Below are 17431 nucleotides of genomic sequence, written 5' to 3'. Positions count from 1 at the left end.
GCATGATTGTCATATAAGGGCAGTGTATGTATCTGCATCTAAACAACTTGCTTTTGTCCACTGTGAATTAGAAGTGTACTATCAGAATGTATGATGTATGTAGCACATATAGTTGCACACTAATAATCATACATGTTTATGAGCTGATCAATGATTGCAAATGGATAATGACTTCTAGGGCTTGCATCCTTGACAAACAAATAAGCAAGTTCACAATAAAAGGGACTCGTAATAGGCATATAAGGCAAAATACATGACAGTGAGACTTTGTCATTTATTGTGTTTTACGAAGGTGAGCAGGTGTCTGTTGCCTGGCCTGATGTGTCTGATACATTGTTAAATTGACTGGTATTTTGTCCAGTGTTATAGTTTTGATGCAAAATTGTGCTAGTATGCCATAGCTAAGAAAATGTGTTCTAAGGAGGTTCACAAGTGTATGGTGTAGTGGGTAGTGGGGTCTTGGGACCCACCTATCATGCATACATTTGTATTCCCCACCGCCAAACTTCCCCTTAGAACTAAGGCTCTGTCAGAGGCTGCGAGAAGGAGCAAAAGCTAAGCTGCTTTCATTCAGCCTACTCGCTCTCACAAACACACCATGCTGCAACAAAATAGAGAACCTGCAGGAGACAATCAGTGACTAGAAGTAGAGTAATGGTACCTGTTTAAACAATATTTTAAATGAATACCCTATTTCATTGTGAGACTCTTCCTTAATGCCGTTTTCCTTTACTTGTAAAGGTGTCTATAGGAGTTTCCGCTCAGTATATTAGTAGTTACATGTGAGGGGAAATTGTATAAGCAACAATTCAGATTAATTGGTCTCCTAATTCCCAGACACCTTCCTTTTTAGCTTTTACCCATTTCAAAATTTGTGGACAACCGAACGAAGTAACATGTTTTTATGACAAAAAATGTGGACGTGCTTCTTTTCTTTGGTCGCATTGAATAAGCTTCCTTCCATCACTTCCTCACACAATATTGTTACAACCACCCATTACATTGAATCGTTGTAGAGGCTTCTTGACAACTTACCACCTATAAAAAATACATGAAAATACTTAAGCCATCTCATTAATAGTTGTTCAGAGAACTCTGTGATGATACAGTCATTAAGAGTACTGGAGGAAACACATAGGCTCTTGCCCTCTCTCTCTAATGTAGACAGCATTAGAACTGTCAGGAGACTTCAGAGCCAAGGCTAATGTCATCAGAACACTAATAGATACTGCTAATAATAGACACAGACAAGAAGTTGTAAAATAAAGTAGCCTTTTCTTTCCTTCACTGTCTATTTTCTTCATGCAAAATATGAAGAATGTGTTCATTCTTCAGGTGTGAAGTTGAATCCATCTAGCATTTGTTCTTAACTTTTCATTTCTTGGAATGGTCCCCTTTAACAGTATGAATTCTGAGGACACATGGCTGAAATTTGAATCTGATCTATCAACCTACAGAGAAGGTGAACCCCCTCACTCCACAGACCCTACCTAGTCCACCCATCGTCACTGAAGATTGGAGTAATTAGCTTTTACCTTGTTTGGTGATCTTGGGAATTAATCTGCTGCACAGAGTGTATTTCCACATTGCTTTTAAAGCATCAAAACCTTTAACCTTCTGGAGAAGCCCTCCTGATGCTGGTGATCCAACAATTTACTGCTTGTTTCAAGGGCTTCCGTTTCTGTCACTAAAAGTTGTGCTTGCTCATATCTTAGGCAACCTTTAAATTAATGTCAATCTGGTTTCAACCTGGGCTGTTGCACAGATTCAGCCCTGATTCAGATTGTTGATGAGGATGATAATAATGTGTTTTGTACATTCTTGACCCTGGTAACAACTTCTTCTTCACTTATCTCATACCATCCATTCTACAAACACTCCAAAGGCTTTCTATCAAAGCTAGATCAATCTGGAAGGCAACCCTAAAAATGTCAGGAGGCCTTTGACTTGGTCAACCTTTCCCTTGTTATCATCATCTTCATTGAGCGTAGGGACATTGATGGCTTTGTTTTAAACTGGACTGCATCATATTTGACTACTCACTATTGGCAAATTAAAATTGAATACTCATTCTCTAATGCTATCAACCTGCATCAAAATTCTATCATCGTACTTACCCTCTTTAATTTCTATCTGAACCGCTGTCATCTTTGATAACTCAAGGATCCTATACTGCTGATAATACTCCTCTGTACCTCAAGAGCTCCTCACTTCATGAACTCTAATGCCCTGCCTATACCCTTCAGATAGTTCAAGACTGACTGCCTCCACCTTTCTGAAACTGAACCCATCAAGAAGAGGGTACCTCCTAATATCACCTTCACATGTTAAAATTCTTGCGGAATTATGCATTGATTCATGTAACTTTCTTCACTATAATCCAGCAATAGTAGACAGTTTCAAATCCCTTTGCATTAGTCTTGGCAAAAGGCTTAACTTCTAATCACATCAATGGGAGGCTAAAAATGCACATTTGTAACTGAGATTTCTGCAGGAGATTAGACAGTGCATTACTAAACAAGACTTAAACACCATAGATGCGTGACACTTAATTATGGCAGTCACCTACTGATGGGCCTAACTAGAGTACACCTCATCATTAAAGGCAGTTTTGCTTGCAGTGGCTCACGTTGTTGTAGGTAGTAAGCAATCCCAATTCTACAAGCACTTCAAAGGCTTCACATCAAAGTTAGATCAATCTGTAAGGCAACTTGTGTCGCTCATGAAGTCATTCCCTCTAGACTCTTTACCTGACTAAAGGACTTCAAATTTCAGGAGGCCAGGGGTGTCTGCGAAGTGCTGAAACATTTCTTTTGCAACCCATGGCGTTAAAAAATGAAGAACACTTCATAGTTCAATCATACTGTCTGTGTGTATAGCATTTGAATCTTTCTCCCTTCTGCCCTACGCACATTGGCTTTTCTGCTAACATTCAAAGAAGGGTCTTAAATGTTAAATTGACACACACTTCCCAGACTGCTTCTATCAGTGTCCTCCTTCAGTTTACTCAATTGTATTTCAACCAATCTCTTACTTCTCACTCCCTGATTACCGCCTTCCTTTGCCACTGTGCCTGTCTGTCTACCCTTCTTACCTAGTACAGCCAGGTTGTATCTGTCTTCCACCATCATTGTTTCTCATCAACCTCACTTAGGTACTTGCTTATTTGTTTCTCCCCCTTCTTCAGAAGGATGCTTCCCCAGGTTCACCATCATGTTCTTGTAATCCAGTCTGCATTCGCTGGTGAATGCTACTTCCACGATTGCTTTAATTTAGCTATAATTCTATTTTCCCTTGCACAGAACATGTCAGTTACTTTTTCAGGCAGCTGCTCCTTTTTCCGTCCTCCACTTGTACACTCTCCGTATTGTATGATGATGCTGTTGTTTTAGTGTACATTTGTAAGTATGGTCTTGAATTATTAGTGGTTTCGTGTACATCGTTGTTTTCCCCTCCTTTAGCCTTGACTTTTCATTGCAAAGTGTTCTAATGCCCTTGGGATATAGTTATGCTAAAACTGCAAGTGAATAAATAATGTTCCTTATGTTGAAGCCGACTGTTTGACATCTTTGGCACCAAACCTAATTTGAAGGGCTGGTGATATTAAATCAATGTGCAGGTAAGAAACTTTGCTGTTTTTTCATGGGAAATATATAACTTTGAGTCCGTTAGTTGGGTTCTTTTTATTAGGCCAGTCAATAATTATAATATTTGCTTGTGGTTTTATTGTAGCACAACAGTACAATAAAGAACGGACAAGAAGCTTCTCTCCCGCCTCAAATGATTTGGACTCTGATGACTCCGATGATATCATCATCTCCCCTTCTCTGCGTACCAAGAGATGAGACTTCATGTTCTGGCTGAGGCCAACTTTTCCTTCATTCATGAGCTATGATTAGTAACACTGAAACCAACTTGTCGTGTATCTATCTTAATCGAGTTTGTCAACTCTTTGTAGTCGTATTGATTGTTTACATTTTCACAGGGGGCCTTACTACCAAACAACCTTATTGATCTAGTGTGAGAAAGTTAGGGAGGGGCAGAACACCTACTATAACGTACAGGATAAAGAACTATCCCCCAATGAGCCAGTGGTCGCCTAAAAAGTATATCACCTCAACACTGAGAAACTTTCACTTTGAAAGTGTCTGTTCTCGAACCTTTTTGTAAGACTTAACAAAGAGGGTGAGAAAATGGAAAAACGAAAACAGAGGGAAGAGTGATGAAAATAGTAGGGCGCAGTGGATTATTCCAAATGAGTGAAAAAAGGGGTAAAGAAATATGACAAATTATAAGAGATTAGACAGAGACACACAAAGTATAAATGAAAAGAAAGATGCGAACAAGTTATGAAAAAATCGTTTGAGGGATGTAAACACATTTAAAAAAAAATAAAAAAAACGGTCCAAAAGGTCAAAGAAAACGGATAAGGATGTGAAACTACACAAAGGAAACACCACATTTGAAAAAATAAAACATACTCGTTGGAAATGGAACAGATTGAAGGAAAACGGAAGTAAAAACGGGAACAAAACAAATTAGAAGTAACAACTTCGAATGAGTGAGGTACATTTTTACGGCACCCAACTCTCCTGCTTTTCACTGTGGGATATCGCATAATAAGCAATCAGAAATACATTTGATAGGATTGAAACTAAAAATGGAATGGTTACCCGGGGAAGTTTGTATTCTCATAGCTGCTGCTTTTGTCTGGATTCTGGAGTGTAATACGGAAATTACTTTACAAATGATTGAGGTTATGTAGCTGACGTGTCTGGGGTTCTGTCATAAGTACCTTAAACTATGAAACTATCCGTTTTTTCCAATTCCAAAGGTTTAAAACATTTGTCCTATTATACTGCCTATGTAGACAGGATATTTAATTGTAAAAACATAGATTGTATTGATATTTTTATTGACTCCTATCAAACTTCCATTGAACACCTCCACACAGTTTTCGGACAATATGTCCCCCTCCTGGAGGGCATGTGCCAGAGAGAATCCATCTCGAGGTCGCCTTTTTGAGGACTTCCTTCCCTAAGGCCCCCCACCTCAAGGCAACAGCCTTTAAAGTACATTTTGAGAACTGTGATGATTCAATTTCAGGTTTTTATCTACTGAGCATCAAATCTACTTTTTGTATGGTGATAGTTTGAAAGTACAAAAACATGATGAATTGACATTATTTAAGTAATGCTTAGTTACTGCTGGGAATTGCCCTGAAAACTATTTCTTTCCATCATTTTTTAATTCGTTTGTGTTGTTGCAGAAGAGGTTCACCGGTATGCAGCTGTGTTTTGGATACTCACCAAAGGAGCTGTCCAGACGAAGTTTCTATGCCCTGTTTCAATATACCAGTGCCTTTTAGAGAGGCTAGCAAAGAATAAACAAGTGATGGCTAGAAATATTAATTTAGGGTTTAATGGCCAGTGGGAGTTCCCCTGCATAGCATTCCTTTCCATCTTCTTTAGCGCATATCAGCCAGTTAGAAGACCAATCCTATGCAAATAAGGCTTGACCTAGGCTAAGTGGGGCAATCTACCACAGGTTTAATATGGCATGTTGTCTCAAGCAGAGTCAAACACTATGAGGCTTCGATAGTGAGATGCATCTCGAGTCCCAGTGCTTAATTGGTGCCAGTAGTTGAAGGTGTTCGGCACTGAGTTTTGGGGACTGGGATGTATTTTTCAATATTAGACTTTCACTCAAAGCAGGAAAAAGGAGAAAGTAAAAGGAAAACAGTGACAAATGGAGAAAGCATGGATAAAAAGTGAGATAATGAATCAGGAAGTGTGGAGTGCTGAAAGGAAGAGGCATGAGGTGGAATCAAGAATAGTCAAACTTGATATTCTACAATCTCAAAATATAAAGCACTAAGGTTAGGCTCCCAAGAAAACTTTGGGCCCTCGCACTTTTTCATTTACAGATTGCACAATGGTCAGAATCCAAGCACAGTACGTGTGGGCCTTATAAATGGACATCCTCATCACATTTGGGCAGTTTGGCTTATTATTCTTAAGGCAGCTTGGCCATCACCCTGGCCAAATCTGATATGCATGAAAAAGGTATATTTTATTGTTTCGTTGTAGGAGCCTCATTCCCCCACGTGATGTTTCTCAGTCAGTGCAGTCCAGTGTTAGTGCTTTCAAGAAAAGGATTGTACCTCTCTTGATAAGGCACTTGGCTGTATTTGTTGTATCCCCAGGTGCATTATTCAGTCCAAAGTTCCTTGCTAGATGTAAAAAAAAAAAAAAATAGACATCTCCTTCGGCCAGCCATTTGTCCCTACCTTGTCCATCTCAACACTCCAGCCCACTTATTGATAGCAAATTGTGTATATATATATTTGTTAATTTATACCACCAGAGTTTTGTGCAATAAGGAAAACGGGTTTCCACTGAAATCACGTATGTAAAACAATGGTGAAAATATTTTGAAATGTTGCAGTCTGATACGATGATGTGAAAATGATTTTCACCCAAATGGTTGTGTAAATAAGCATGAACAAATCTGCTCCATGATCACAGTACAATATAATGATTTAATTAGCATATTTGCATATGTTGTTGAACTACAGCAAGCCACATCGGGTACGCTGACAGACTTCTAGCTCTTAAAGTAGCTCAGTAAAACAGACTGCAGCAGCAAAATTTGCATTTTAAGCATGCAAATTGCATCTTTGAAGCTCTGCCAATCAGGTTTGAACTTCTAAATATTCTGTACTCATTGAGTGGGTAAACTTACTTATAAAACCTTTTAGTTGATGCATAGTTTCCAAATGCTTTTGCTAAATATATTACATTTATAACTGCACACAGCAACAACATTTATATGTCTATGATTTCTCCAAATTTGTTGGAACACCTATACGAAAGATATTGCTTATGAAGGTTGTTTAAGTTGGTTTGGAAAATCTCTACATGTAGATAATTGGAAACCCTCCCTTAAATTATGTTTCAGAACTTAATATTCTGTTTTTCTTACAGCGCACACGAAGAAACATGAAGGGTACTGTTAAAAAGCTACTTCTGTCTTTTTGCTGCCATTTTTTACACTCTTGTATAAAGTAGTCCAAGACCTTTCTATTCAAACTGGCAGTGATTTTGTCAGAGACAACAAACGCATTTAGAAGCTCTGGAGATAGCTGTAGTAAAATGATTTGGGATATTTTAATTACATTTGTATGTTCTTGCTTGTACCTATTTATAAATCTATTTTTCTAGTAAAAAGAACTTAACTCCTAATTTTTTCAATGCAATAATGTTCAACGTTTGAGATGGCAGATATCTCCATCAGTGGCAGCTAGCGACATTTCAAAGCGGTGGGGCATGAAAGTTGTGGATGAGTGTTATTTTGTGGGTGAGCCGAACAGAGAAAAGTGAGGTTCACGATAAGGGGGTGGGGGCTCATCCCCCCAAGAAAGTTTTGAAAAAATGAGTGTCATATAGTGCATTCCAAAGCAAAATTGAGAAAGCGAGAAGGTTTATAAACCAGTAGTGGATGCCTGGTCTTGAAATATTCAAACACATTAAAAACTGCCCCATATGTTACTGCATTAAATATGTTAAAAAGTTACTAACATGCAACATCATCTCTTCTCACCCTGTGCCCTCGTCTCTTGTACATTCTCTTTTTCACTCTATGCATCATGGCTGCTCTCCTTTATCCTTCATTCTTGAATTCTCTCTCCCTGCCCAACGGCGCCCAGTGAACACTTGCAGTTCCTGTTAAAATAAAAATAATAAACAGTACTTCGATGATTGGTGTCCTGGAACAGTTCAGGCTACAATAAAAAAAAAAACTACATTTACTTCGACCACTGTTACATCATTCTCATTGCATCATTCACCTAAAACAGTGTTGGCGCTAAGAAGCTTAAGTGTGGTTGTATGTTTATAAAATACAAAATACTTGTGATGTCTCCCATTCATTTCTGGTGAGTGAGAAAAAGCAGAGTTCTTCCAACAATCATTGTTAGAATGCATATGACAGAAATACTACAATAAAATATCTGATATTGGACCTCATCAATTTATCTGTGGCGTTCACTCGTAGGCCTCTTGGGTCCTGCACCCACAAATTTCATGCAATCACAACATACAAAAACTTTGTGCAAATTCCTGCTTTTTTCCCCTTCTACTGGTGGCTGTTGTGCAATTTATCGCTCTGTGTGCACACAGCACATACTCCCTAACAATATGTTCCAGACCACTGTTAAGCCCCATTCTCTAGTACTGTACTCTGTCTAATAGAGACTTCTAGCTGCAGATTATTTACCTTAGAATAATCCCCAGGTGTCAGACTGGATCTGGACAATTTTCATGAGTTGGTAGGTATTGTTGTTCCGCTCTGTGGGGTGTCATCAGCATCATCCATGCTGGAAGTGACATGAGCGGAGCCTGTATAGGTGTCACCCAACCATGCTGTCAGTTCTTTTCTTTACATGCCAGTCAGCGAAGATCCAGGTAAGAGCTACCCTCAATTCTTTTTGACTGATCATTTTTCACTTGTGTCAAGATTTTTTTGAGACTTTGTCTCCTGGTGCATAGGATGTCAGCTAGGAAAGTTGTGCGGGGCCTATCATAGACAGATGTCAGTAACAGACCCACATTTGATGTGATTATGGTGCTTGGAGTATGACCACGACACAAAGACCTGCGTCGACTGCCACAGCATGCACCCCAAAACCCTGAAGGTGTGATCCCTCAAGCTCCTTGCCGCTCGACGGAAGGACGCTCAAGATCTGTGTTGAGAGGAAGGCCCCGAAATCAGTGGTTGAGCCACTCAAAGCGCATGTCATCACATTCGAGCTCATGGAGGAAATTAGATAATTCCCACAGGCACCAGCAGAGCAAGAAGTCACAGAGAGCTTAGCCTTAGCTACATCTGTCACTGACAAGATAAGGGAGCATTAGCATTTGAGGCCTAGTCTGTGGTGGAGCATGCGATTGGGACGTCTCCACGCCTCCCAGAGTTTTGGGAGCCAGAGCAACCCCCATCCAGTAAGTAAATGTTATGAGGCTGTGCACCTCATATTTGGATGGCCAGTCCCCGCTGGAGACCCTTTGGGCCCTGTGGGCTCAGGAGAGGCCCCTACCGGTCTTCTGCCAGCGGGTTTGCCCCCGGTGCCAGTCAGGCTCCTTGGATCGAGAGTGCCAGCCAAGACACCAGATCTCTAGGACAAAATGAGTATCTGGTACATGCCAGTGGACTGAAACTTGCCTAGTCTCTCCCCTACCATGGTTACAAAGTGCCTCATTTGCAATAGTGGTGCATAGGGCGGCTGATGCCCTGGACCTTACTCTACTCTCAGTGGCAGTAAAGGCAAGCACTTTGACGAAGATGCTTCTGCTGGGATTCCGCCCCCTCCACCCCGAACCTTTAGTCACATTCAGTTAAGCCCTTACTGAAATCTTACTCAGGTACGGGTCTAAGCCCATTAAATAGGACCGTTGCTTGCCCCTAGGGACTCCAGTTTCCTCCACCTGCATCCCCGCCCCCTCCACCTACAAAGTTAACTTGGTCGCATTCCCTTCCTCTCCAAGGCTGGATACCTTTGGGAAGAGGATGTTCTATTCTGGCAGCCTGGCACTGCAGACACTGAATACCACATGCATCTTGGGCCGATACTCCCATACCATCTAGGACTCTTGCACAACTGCTGTCCATGGTCGTGGAGGAGGCGTGAGCCATATTCTCTCAAGCATTGCTGATGGGAGGGACGCAGCCAAGTTCACTATATGATGTGTGCTGGGTACAACCTATTCACTGGGCAGAGCAATTTCATCGTCTGTGGCCCTTGGCCACCACGCCTGGCTGAGAACCACTGGCTTTTTGGGTGATGTCCAGGCCCTGCTCATGGACATGCTTTTTGATGGCTCTCAACTGCTTGGAGAAAAACGACTCGGCAATTGAGCACTTTAAAGACAGCAGAGCTACGACAAGATTGTTGGGCCTTTCTATGACCCTTCGCCAATTCCAGTCTGCCTTCCGCCCTTTTGTGGCCACATGAGGGGCTTCCAACTTTGTCTTTACACGCCTAGCCAACCCGGCCAGCATAATGCACAATCTTTTCATGGCCCATGACGTGGTTCCCACAGACCACGTGGGACAGGCAGCCCGAGGTTGAGTCAGTCCACCATCCCTCCTCCACTCCCGAACGCCCCAGAAGCCTCAGCCTCCAAGCGCCTTTAGTATGTCCTCCAATAACCAAGGGCATCTAATTGGGGCAGGATACACCATCACCTGCACCACTGGAGGTCAATAACGGGTTTTGCAGCTAGTCCAAAGTGGCTACTCACTACCATTTGTGACCACCTACCCATGCCACCCATGATACAACTGACTGATGGAGGAACACCCCCACTTTCTACGTCAGTAAGTGTCAAAATCAGAAGTAGGTCATGGCTGCTATTCCTCCTACTTTTTGGTATTTGCAACAAGCTTAATCCTATTTTAGACCTGTGCTTTCTTAACTTTTCCTAAAAAAAGAAATTCAACATGCTCGCCTAAGTCGTGTTTGTCCTGGACCCAGGAGAATAGAGGTATTGCTGGACTTGCAGGACGCTTATTTCCACATCCCTGTCCTGCCTGCCCACTGGTGTTATCTGTGGTTCCTGGTTGGGCAGGAACACTTGTAGTTTGCTGTGTTCCCCTTCGGCCTTACCAGGTGTTCACGAAAGTGATGGTTGCAGCTCATCTGCATCCAGTCTTTCCCTACCTTGATGATTGGCTGTTGAAGGCTGGCTTATCCCAGGCAGTCATCTCCCACCTTCAGATTATGGCAAATCTCCTGCACTTGCTGGGGTTCACTGTCAGCATGGCAAAGTCACACTGGACTCCTTTCAGATGCCCCCTTTCATCTGAGTTTCTCTAGACACAGTGCACTTTCAGGCTTATTCTACAAAGCTGCGAGTCCTGGATATTCAGGCTATGATCCCAAAGTTTTGACGTCTACAGTGGATTTCGGTGAGACTAACTCTGAAGCTGTTGGACCTCATGGCCTCCTGCATCCTTCTTGTGACACATGTCTGCTGGCCTATGAGGGCTTTGCAGTGGGACCTGAAGTTCCAGTGGACACAGCATCAGGGGAATCTCTCCAACATGGTCCAGATCTTGGAGGGAACTGCAAAAGGCCTTCAGTGGTGGCTAGCGAACTGCGATTAGGTCAGTGGCAGACCCTGCTCTCTTCCCCAACCAGACCTTACTGAAGTGTCACATGTTTCACTTCTGGGTTGGGGTGGCCATCTGGGAGAGGTGGAGATCAGAGAGCTCTGGTCTGCAGGGAAATCCGGACTCCACATCAACTTGCTGGAGCTCAGAGTGATCTGACTGACTTTGAAGCTCGTTCTAGCTTCAGTCAGGGAAAGACTGGTACAGGTGTTCATAAACAACACAACCAACTGTACAGGTGTCCATAAACAACACAACCAACATGTGGTAATGCACCAAACAGGGCGGGGTGGGGTCTTGGACCCTATGTCAAGAGATGCTACACCTCTACAATTGGCTGGAACATGAGGTATTATATCATTGGTAGTTCAACACCTGGTGGGGTCTCTGAACGCCAGAGCAGACAAACTCAGCTGTCGATGACCAGCAGATCACGAATGGTGTCTCCATCCAGAGGTGGTGTAAGGTCTCCTCCGAGAATGGGGAGAGCCTTGGTTGATCTGTTCGCGTCCGCACAATGTAAGCAGTTTTGCATGCTTGATTTTGTATCTGCAGATTCAGCTTCCTGCACCAGTTGTCTGTGTTCTTCGTAGCTCGGTGCTTTCAGCATGGGAAGTTGTGAAAAGAAACTGGTGTCAGGTGCTGGGGTGGCACCTATATAGGCACACCACATGTCCCTTCAGGTGTGGAGTATGCCATTGGTGCTCTGCGGAGCCAAACAATGCCACATACCAGTGCACAGGGGTACTTCTCTAAAAAAATGTCCAGATCCAGTCTGATGCCTGAGGATTATTCTAAGGTAAGGAATATGTAGCTAGTCTTTACTAGATAAGGCAATACTAAAGGTAAGTAACTTATTCATTGTGATGTTAGGATGGCTCTCATTCCTATGTAACAATAGCATGCCAACTTCACAATGCATTCTCTCAAGGCTTCAGGCACAACCAGCCACTGGCCTTTCAGCATTATGTCAGCAGAACACAACGTTTCTACCCTCCCATGGCAAAAGGATTCTGCGCTGTATGAAGCACTACCCCTACCAAGCTCCTTGCAGCTATAGCTGCACTTCCTGCAACACCATATAGTCCTGCATGGCAGCTAGCAATTCCTCATATCAAATACACCCATCAGAAATCTAATCCACTTGGTCAACCAGAAACTTTGTCAGTCAGATCACCAGCTAGAAAACCCTTCATTTTTTTCCCAGGCACATATTACATTTTATAAATGTATTCTAACAGTATCAGAGGCAAATGTGAAATTCAGGCAGTGGCTCTCCCTACCCCCTCAATAGTGAAAAAAAAAAGAGAAAAAACAATCAAAGGGTGATTATAAGTGTGAATGAGAAACTCAGTGCCCCAAACAAACCTTCTAAAATAGTTTACACTGACCAACATGCAAGTGCTTCCCTCTCAACGGGGTATTTTTTCCTCAGCATCCATCAGTGGTCAAGATGCATATGCTGCAGTGACCTCCTTACCTTTCCTTTGCTGCAAAAAAAATAGCCACAATCCTATGTTACTGACATGAATGCTGATGAATGTTTAAATTCCGGTCGCAAATAGTGCAAGTAGCAATAGTGAATTGTAAAATAGTTGCAATTCTCTTTTTAAGTCTCCGAACTCTTTCACACTCCTCACAAATTTCTAATTTTTCAACATGAGTTTCCTCATTCAGCTTATCCTATCATCAAACACTGGGATAACCGAGCTATGATATTCTGCAGTGCTGAAGAAAGACCTTAATTCATCCTAGGAGAAAATGCCTCTTCTATTGCTCTTAGTACCTTCAGTGATAACCCAGTTTCATCAAACCAATTTCCAAAATCCTCATATCCCTTATCCCAGATTTTGCACTTATTCTTCTTGATCATTAACCCTCTGTCATGATAAACTTCCAAAAGAGCTCTTAACTATTTATCATGTATATTTGGAATCTCCTCAAATATCAAGATACCATCCTGGAAATAAGTGACATCAGCAATATCTTTGAAACTGTGGTGCATCGCTCGTTGGATGCCAGCCCAATGAGCATGCACTTGTACTTCCAGGATCCTTTAGTTGAAAGATGGAAGTGGCTTGGAACTAGGATGGCGAGACAATTGATGGCATACAATATGAAAGAGGAAAATGCCTTTTTTGCTCCTTTATCAGCAGCACTTTGCCAATATTCGGCAAAGGATGTCTAGCAACCAAATAGCAGAGTTCAGATGACACAAGTCAACACATAATTGTGTTTCTCCACCACACTTCCAGGCTAATACTATAGGAGCCATCCTTTTGGATGCCTCAATCATGTCTTTCTGGCAGAACCTTCGCTAATCGTTGCATAAGGGCTCTCTATTAATGGTAGACCTCAAGCTTTACATGTTTGTGGTTTTACCTCATCCTTTAATATGATCGTGTGCACAAATCCCTTAAGCAAACCCAGTCTCCCACTAAAAATCCCAGGAAATTCCTCTTTCCATGACACAGATTTGAAAGCATTTGCCTCAATTTGTGCTCCTAACATTTGATCAGGCTGACTGGGATCTTATTATGTGAGCTGATCTATTTTTTGAGTTTACTGGAAGCAGTAACAGTGTCTCCTACAGCTGCCGTCACATAAGTGCCATACACTTGTACTGCTCTAGTACAACAGCTAATTTCCATGCAAGAGTACTCATCTTGTCTTTCAGTACTTCTTGGCAGGATTTGTGCAGTTTTAGTATGAATATTAAATTGTATCAACAGTGCAGAAAACAATGTGTGGCTGCTTTAATTAGAACACATACAGCATGGTTGAGAATCTATAAGCCACACCTCAAAATTCATGCCCTCTCCCTTTAATCTTAATTGCACTGATCTGTGTTGCCGTTTCCTAGTAAAAGCTCAGGCAGCATGAGCCGAAGCTTTAGAACACATCCTAGCAACCAACTCTTATGTGATAGTGCGTGGTAGCGTGCTGTCTCAGGTCCACGCAATGGATATCAGGCCATGCACAAAATGTCCACAAAAATGTTGGAAGGGCTTTATATTGCGCCGTTCACCACTCGCTTTTAAATTTCAACAAGAGGACTTACAATTACCAGTCCATTGGTCACCATGGACTCTGTCTTGTCCATATGTCTGAGCTGCTAGCACCATTGCAGCAAAGAAGGGTTTGTTGCTCCAAAGGTGACTCTGCTCCTTCATCACCAGGGAAATAAAGAAAGAGCCTGGTGAAGTTACTAATAACCCCACTGCTGGGAAAAGAGACCTTACAAGCTGAGCCAGCAGGTGTGTTGGAACATGGAGGAGAAGAGATGGGTGGGTTATGTATGAATATATTATTAGGCAAAGAGACCTTTCACAAAATTGAAATCAATTTTAATAAAGACTACAACCGAGAAGCAGAACAAGGGGCCAGTCTCTTTGCAGGAGGGATTTAGTGCCATGTCCTGCTTACTGCTGGATGCTCGGGCTTGTGTGTGTGGAAAAGACTCAGCTTCAGAAGAAAAATACCCTCATTTCCATTTAATCAGGAAGCAGTCCTTACAAAACTTTTATTTTTCTGCAAATGTTACATTGGAGGAAGCAGATGCTGGGTTAGCCTTTATCTGGGTGTACTGCCCTGCCACTGGCTGCTGTTTCATTTCTCATGACCTCCCTAGGTTCACTTTCCTAGAGACCAGTTCTGAACGTAACTCGAGGATGCCTTTTCGGGCATTGCTTTTATGTTGTTTACTGCATGAGGGGCAGTGAAATGCAGAGGCCTGCTCTGGGATCATGGAAACCCTTCGGAAAATCACCTGAAATCGGCGGGTGGTGTTGCAAACAGTAGGATTAACAAGTACGATATGCCAGATCAGGTATAGACAGGGCATGTATTTCACTGATCTCGCTATCCTGAGACATTTAAATGGCATTCAAGCTGCACCTCTATAATGACTTGCACCAAGCACTGATACCCAGTACTTAGCATAAATTAAGATGGGAGTTGTTGAGAGAGCTAATCAAACTGCAAAAACTGTGTAACCAGTGGATTGCAGTATTCGACAGACGAGGTGGAGGTGCACCACATGTCAGTCTGTTATGCAACTATATAATCTTTCCAATCTTATGAAAAAAAAATGTATGATGCATTAGCGCCAGAATGTGGTTCCAGGAGCTGGAGATAAAGCACCTGGGAGCAAGCTTACATGCCTCAAGCTACAATGCGCTATGGTGGATTTTGGATGCTGCTTTCACCCATTGATCTATCATCAGTTCTCAGACTTAAGTCAAGGGCCAGAAATTGTAGGTCCTGTTCATATGACTACTAATAGCTCATCTTTTTCAGTGGAATATTATGATGTAGGTGAGTGGTGTCAGTTAGGTCAAATAGCGTTATATCCATGCTATATTACCAGGATATTAAACAGAAATCCCACTTGGTGACTCGAGTAAATCACAATGTGGACAGGATATAGGATAATACCTCAAATCATTAATTTTGTTATTTAATCTCTTAAAATGTGTTGGTCAGATTAAAAAAATAGCATCATCAATTTTCTTTAAAAACCCAACATTACCACAGCCAGTTCACTCGTACCTCATACAGTAACACATCTCAAACAGCACATATTTCCAAATACACATATCTGTAATTACATTCATTTGTATACAAAAAATACTAAACAAATAGCTGGGACAAATATATTCATCGTAAAAAATCTGAAGAGTTCATGCAAACTTATTGGCACATTTGTGACAGAGTACTTGTCTGTAAAATTCTTAAATCAGGCCCAATGTCCTTTATTGATATAGTTGATTCTGAACGAAACATCAGCAACATTTGTTTCTTCTCCATTCCTTGGGGTATTCCACAAGGTTGTGCAAAAGATAGCAATTGTGGACTCGGGATTAGTCTGGTCTTTTCCAGGTTTCAGGTATGCTCTGGGAATGTGCAATTCCCTTTTATGAAGCAAATGGTACTGAATTCTAAGTTGCATTTTATATATTAGTCTGACAGGCAGCAGATTGACAATTAACCACAAACCATGGAGTTCAGGTGACGTAAGGCACATGGAGAAGAATAATTCAAGCATCCCTCTCGTCCCACAACACCCATGATGTTTGTGATGTCTTTTTTTGTATTCCACATTAGTCTACATCTCACTAGAGCTCTCAGGTGTAGGTAATGCACTGTCTATCAGATCAGTGTTGTGCTTCTCTTTCATTGTTAATCTGTGTTGTAGGCACTTAGGGGGCTCATTGCAAAGGTAAATATACATGTGTACATTTACTCTTACAGATTGTAGTAAATTTCCTACTTTAGGATATTCAGGCCTGTAAATTTAGTACTAGGCGTAGGCTTACATGTATCTACCCCCTGAAATCAGGGAGTGGAGACAAATTTACGAGTGCAAAGCTACTACTAGTAGCTTTCCACATGTATGCAGGTATCTCTGCCACCTACACGGAGCTCTCCCTATGTCAAAGAATAGGGAAAAGTTTATACGTTTTTTGAAGTTTATTTTAAAAAAAATCAAGTACAAATATTTTTAGTATAGCTATTAATGTAAATTAATTCAAAATGTGTATTTTAACTGTAGAAAAAAATAAAAACAACCACCGCATTATCTAAATTACAATTATTTTAAAGATTTAAATAAAAACTTTCCCACCTATAGTATAAAAAATATATTTATTTTGTACAAATTATTCAGTTTTGCACAGAATTAATTTAATCATTTAAAAAATAAGGTTACATTAATTTTTAATGTAAAAAAGGTGATTCGCATATTTTATAATATAGTTATTATGATTAATTACATGTAATTTGTTTAGAATTAAATCAAATGTATCTATAGTGTGGGTCATTTTTGCCTGTAGTAACAACTGAAGTGCAGTTTTTGAATAGCAGTGGGTTTATTAATTCGTGGGTGGGTGTATGTTCTTCCCTAAATCCCTCCTTACTCCTGTCTTAACTTCCTCCATGTAGTCATCATCAATCAATCTTTATTCAGATACAAATCCCCAAAAGATGCACACACACATGTTTTAAAACAAGATATTTCGTCAAATAAAAACATTTAAAATTAAATTCAGACGTAAAATTGTTCAGGAAATTCAGTCTACGTTACAGTGGAAGAATATGCACAGGAGTTTACAGATTTCAATTCGTGTGACCTGGCTTGTTTACTCTGAACAAACAGAGTGTAATCATTTTTGTCGACCTCGTAGAGTAAGTTCTGCAAATGAGTATATTTGCTATGTTTTATTGCATAAGTAATGTATCTAGTGACCGCAAAACAGCC

At 41.1% G+C, this 17431-nt stretch overlaps 1 protein-coding gene across 3 annotated transcripts in view; it reads left to right on the top strand.

Moving 5' to 3' along the window:
• The window catches only part of IQCE (IQ motif containing E), a 245168-nt gene extending 240785 nt beyond the window's left edge, over positions 1–4383 (top strand). For 2 of the 3 annotated variants that reach the window (XM_069209950.1, XM_069209951.1), the window contains one exon: positions 3733–4383. In XM_069209950.1, coding sequence (XP_069066051.1) covers positions 3733–3845 — 113 coding nt within the window. In that variant the 3' untranslated portion in view covers positions 3846–4383. The remainder of the gene's footprint in view (positions 1–3732) is intronic. The other variant, XM_069209952.1, reaches the window with a different exon arrangement.
• The last annotated feature ends 13048 nt before the right edge of the window (positions 4384–17431 follow it).

The sequence above is a fragment of the Pleurodeles waltl genome, chromosome 10, assembly GCF_031143425.1.
Source record: "Pleurodeles waltl isolate 20211129_DDA chromosome 10, aPleWal1.hap1.20221129, whole genome shotgun sequence".
Classification (NCBI taxonomy): Eukaryota; Metazoa; Chordata; class Amphibia; order Caudata; family Salamandridae; genus Pleurodeles; species Pleurodeles waltl.
Note: the sequence above shows the minus strand (reverse complement) of the source record. Positions and strands in the feature narration are given on the sequence as shown.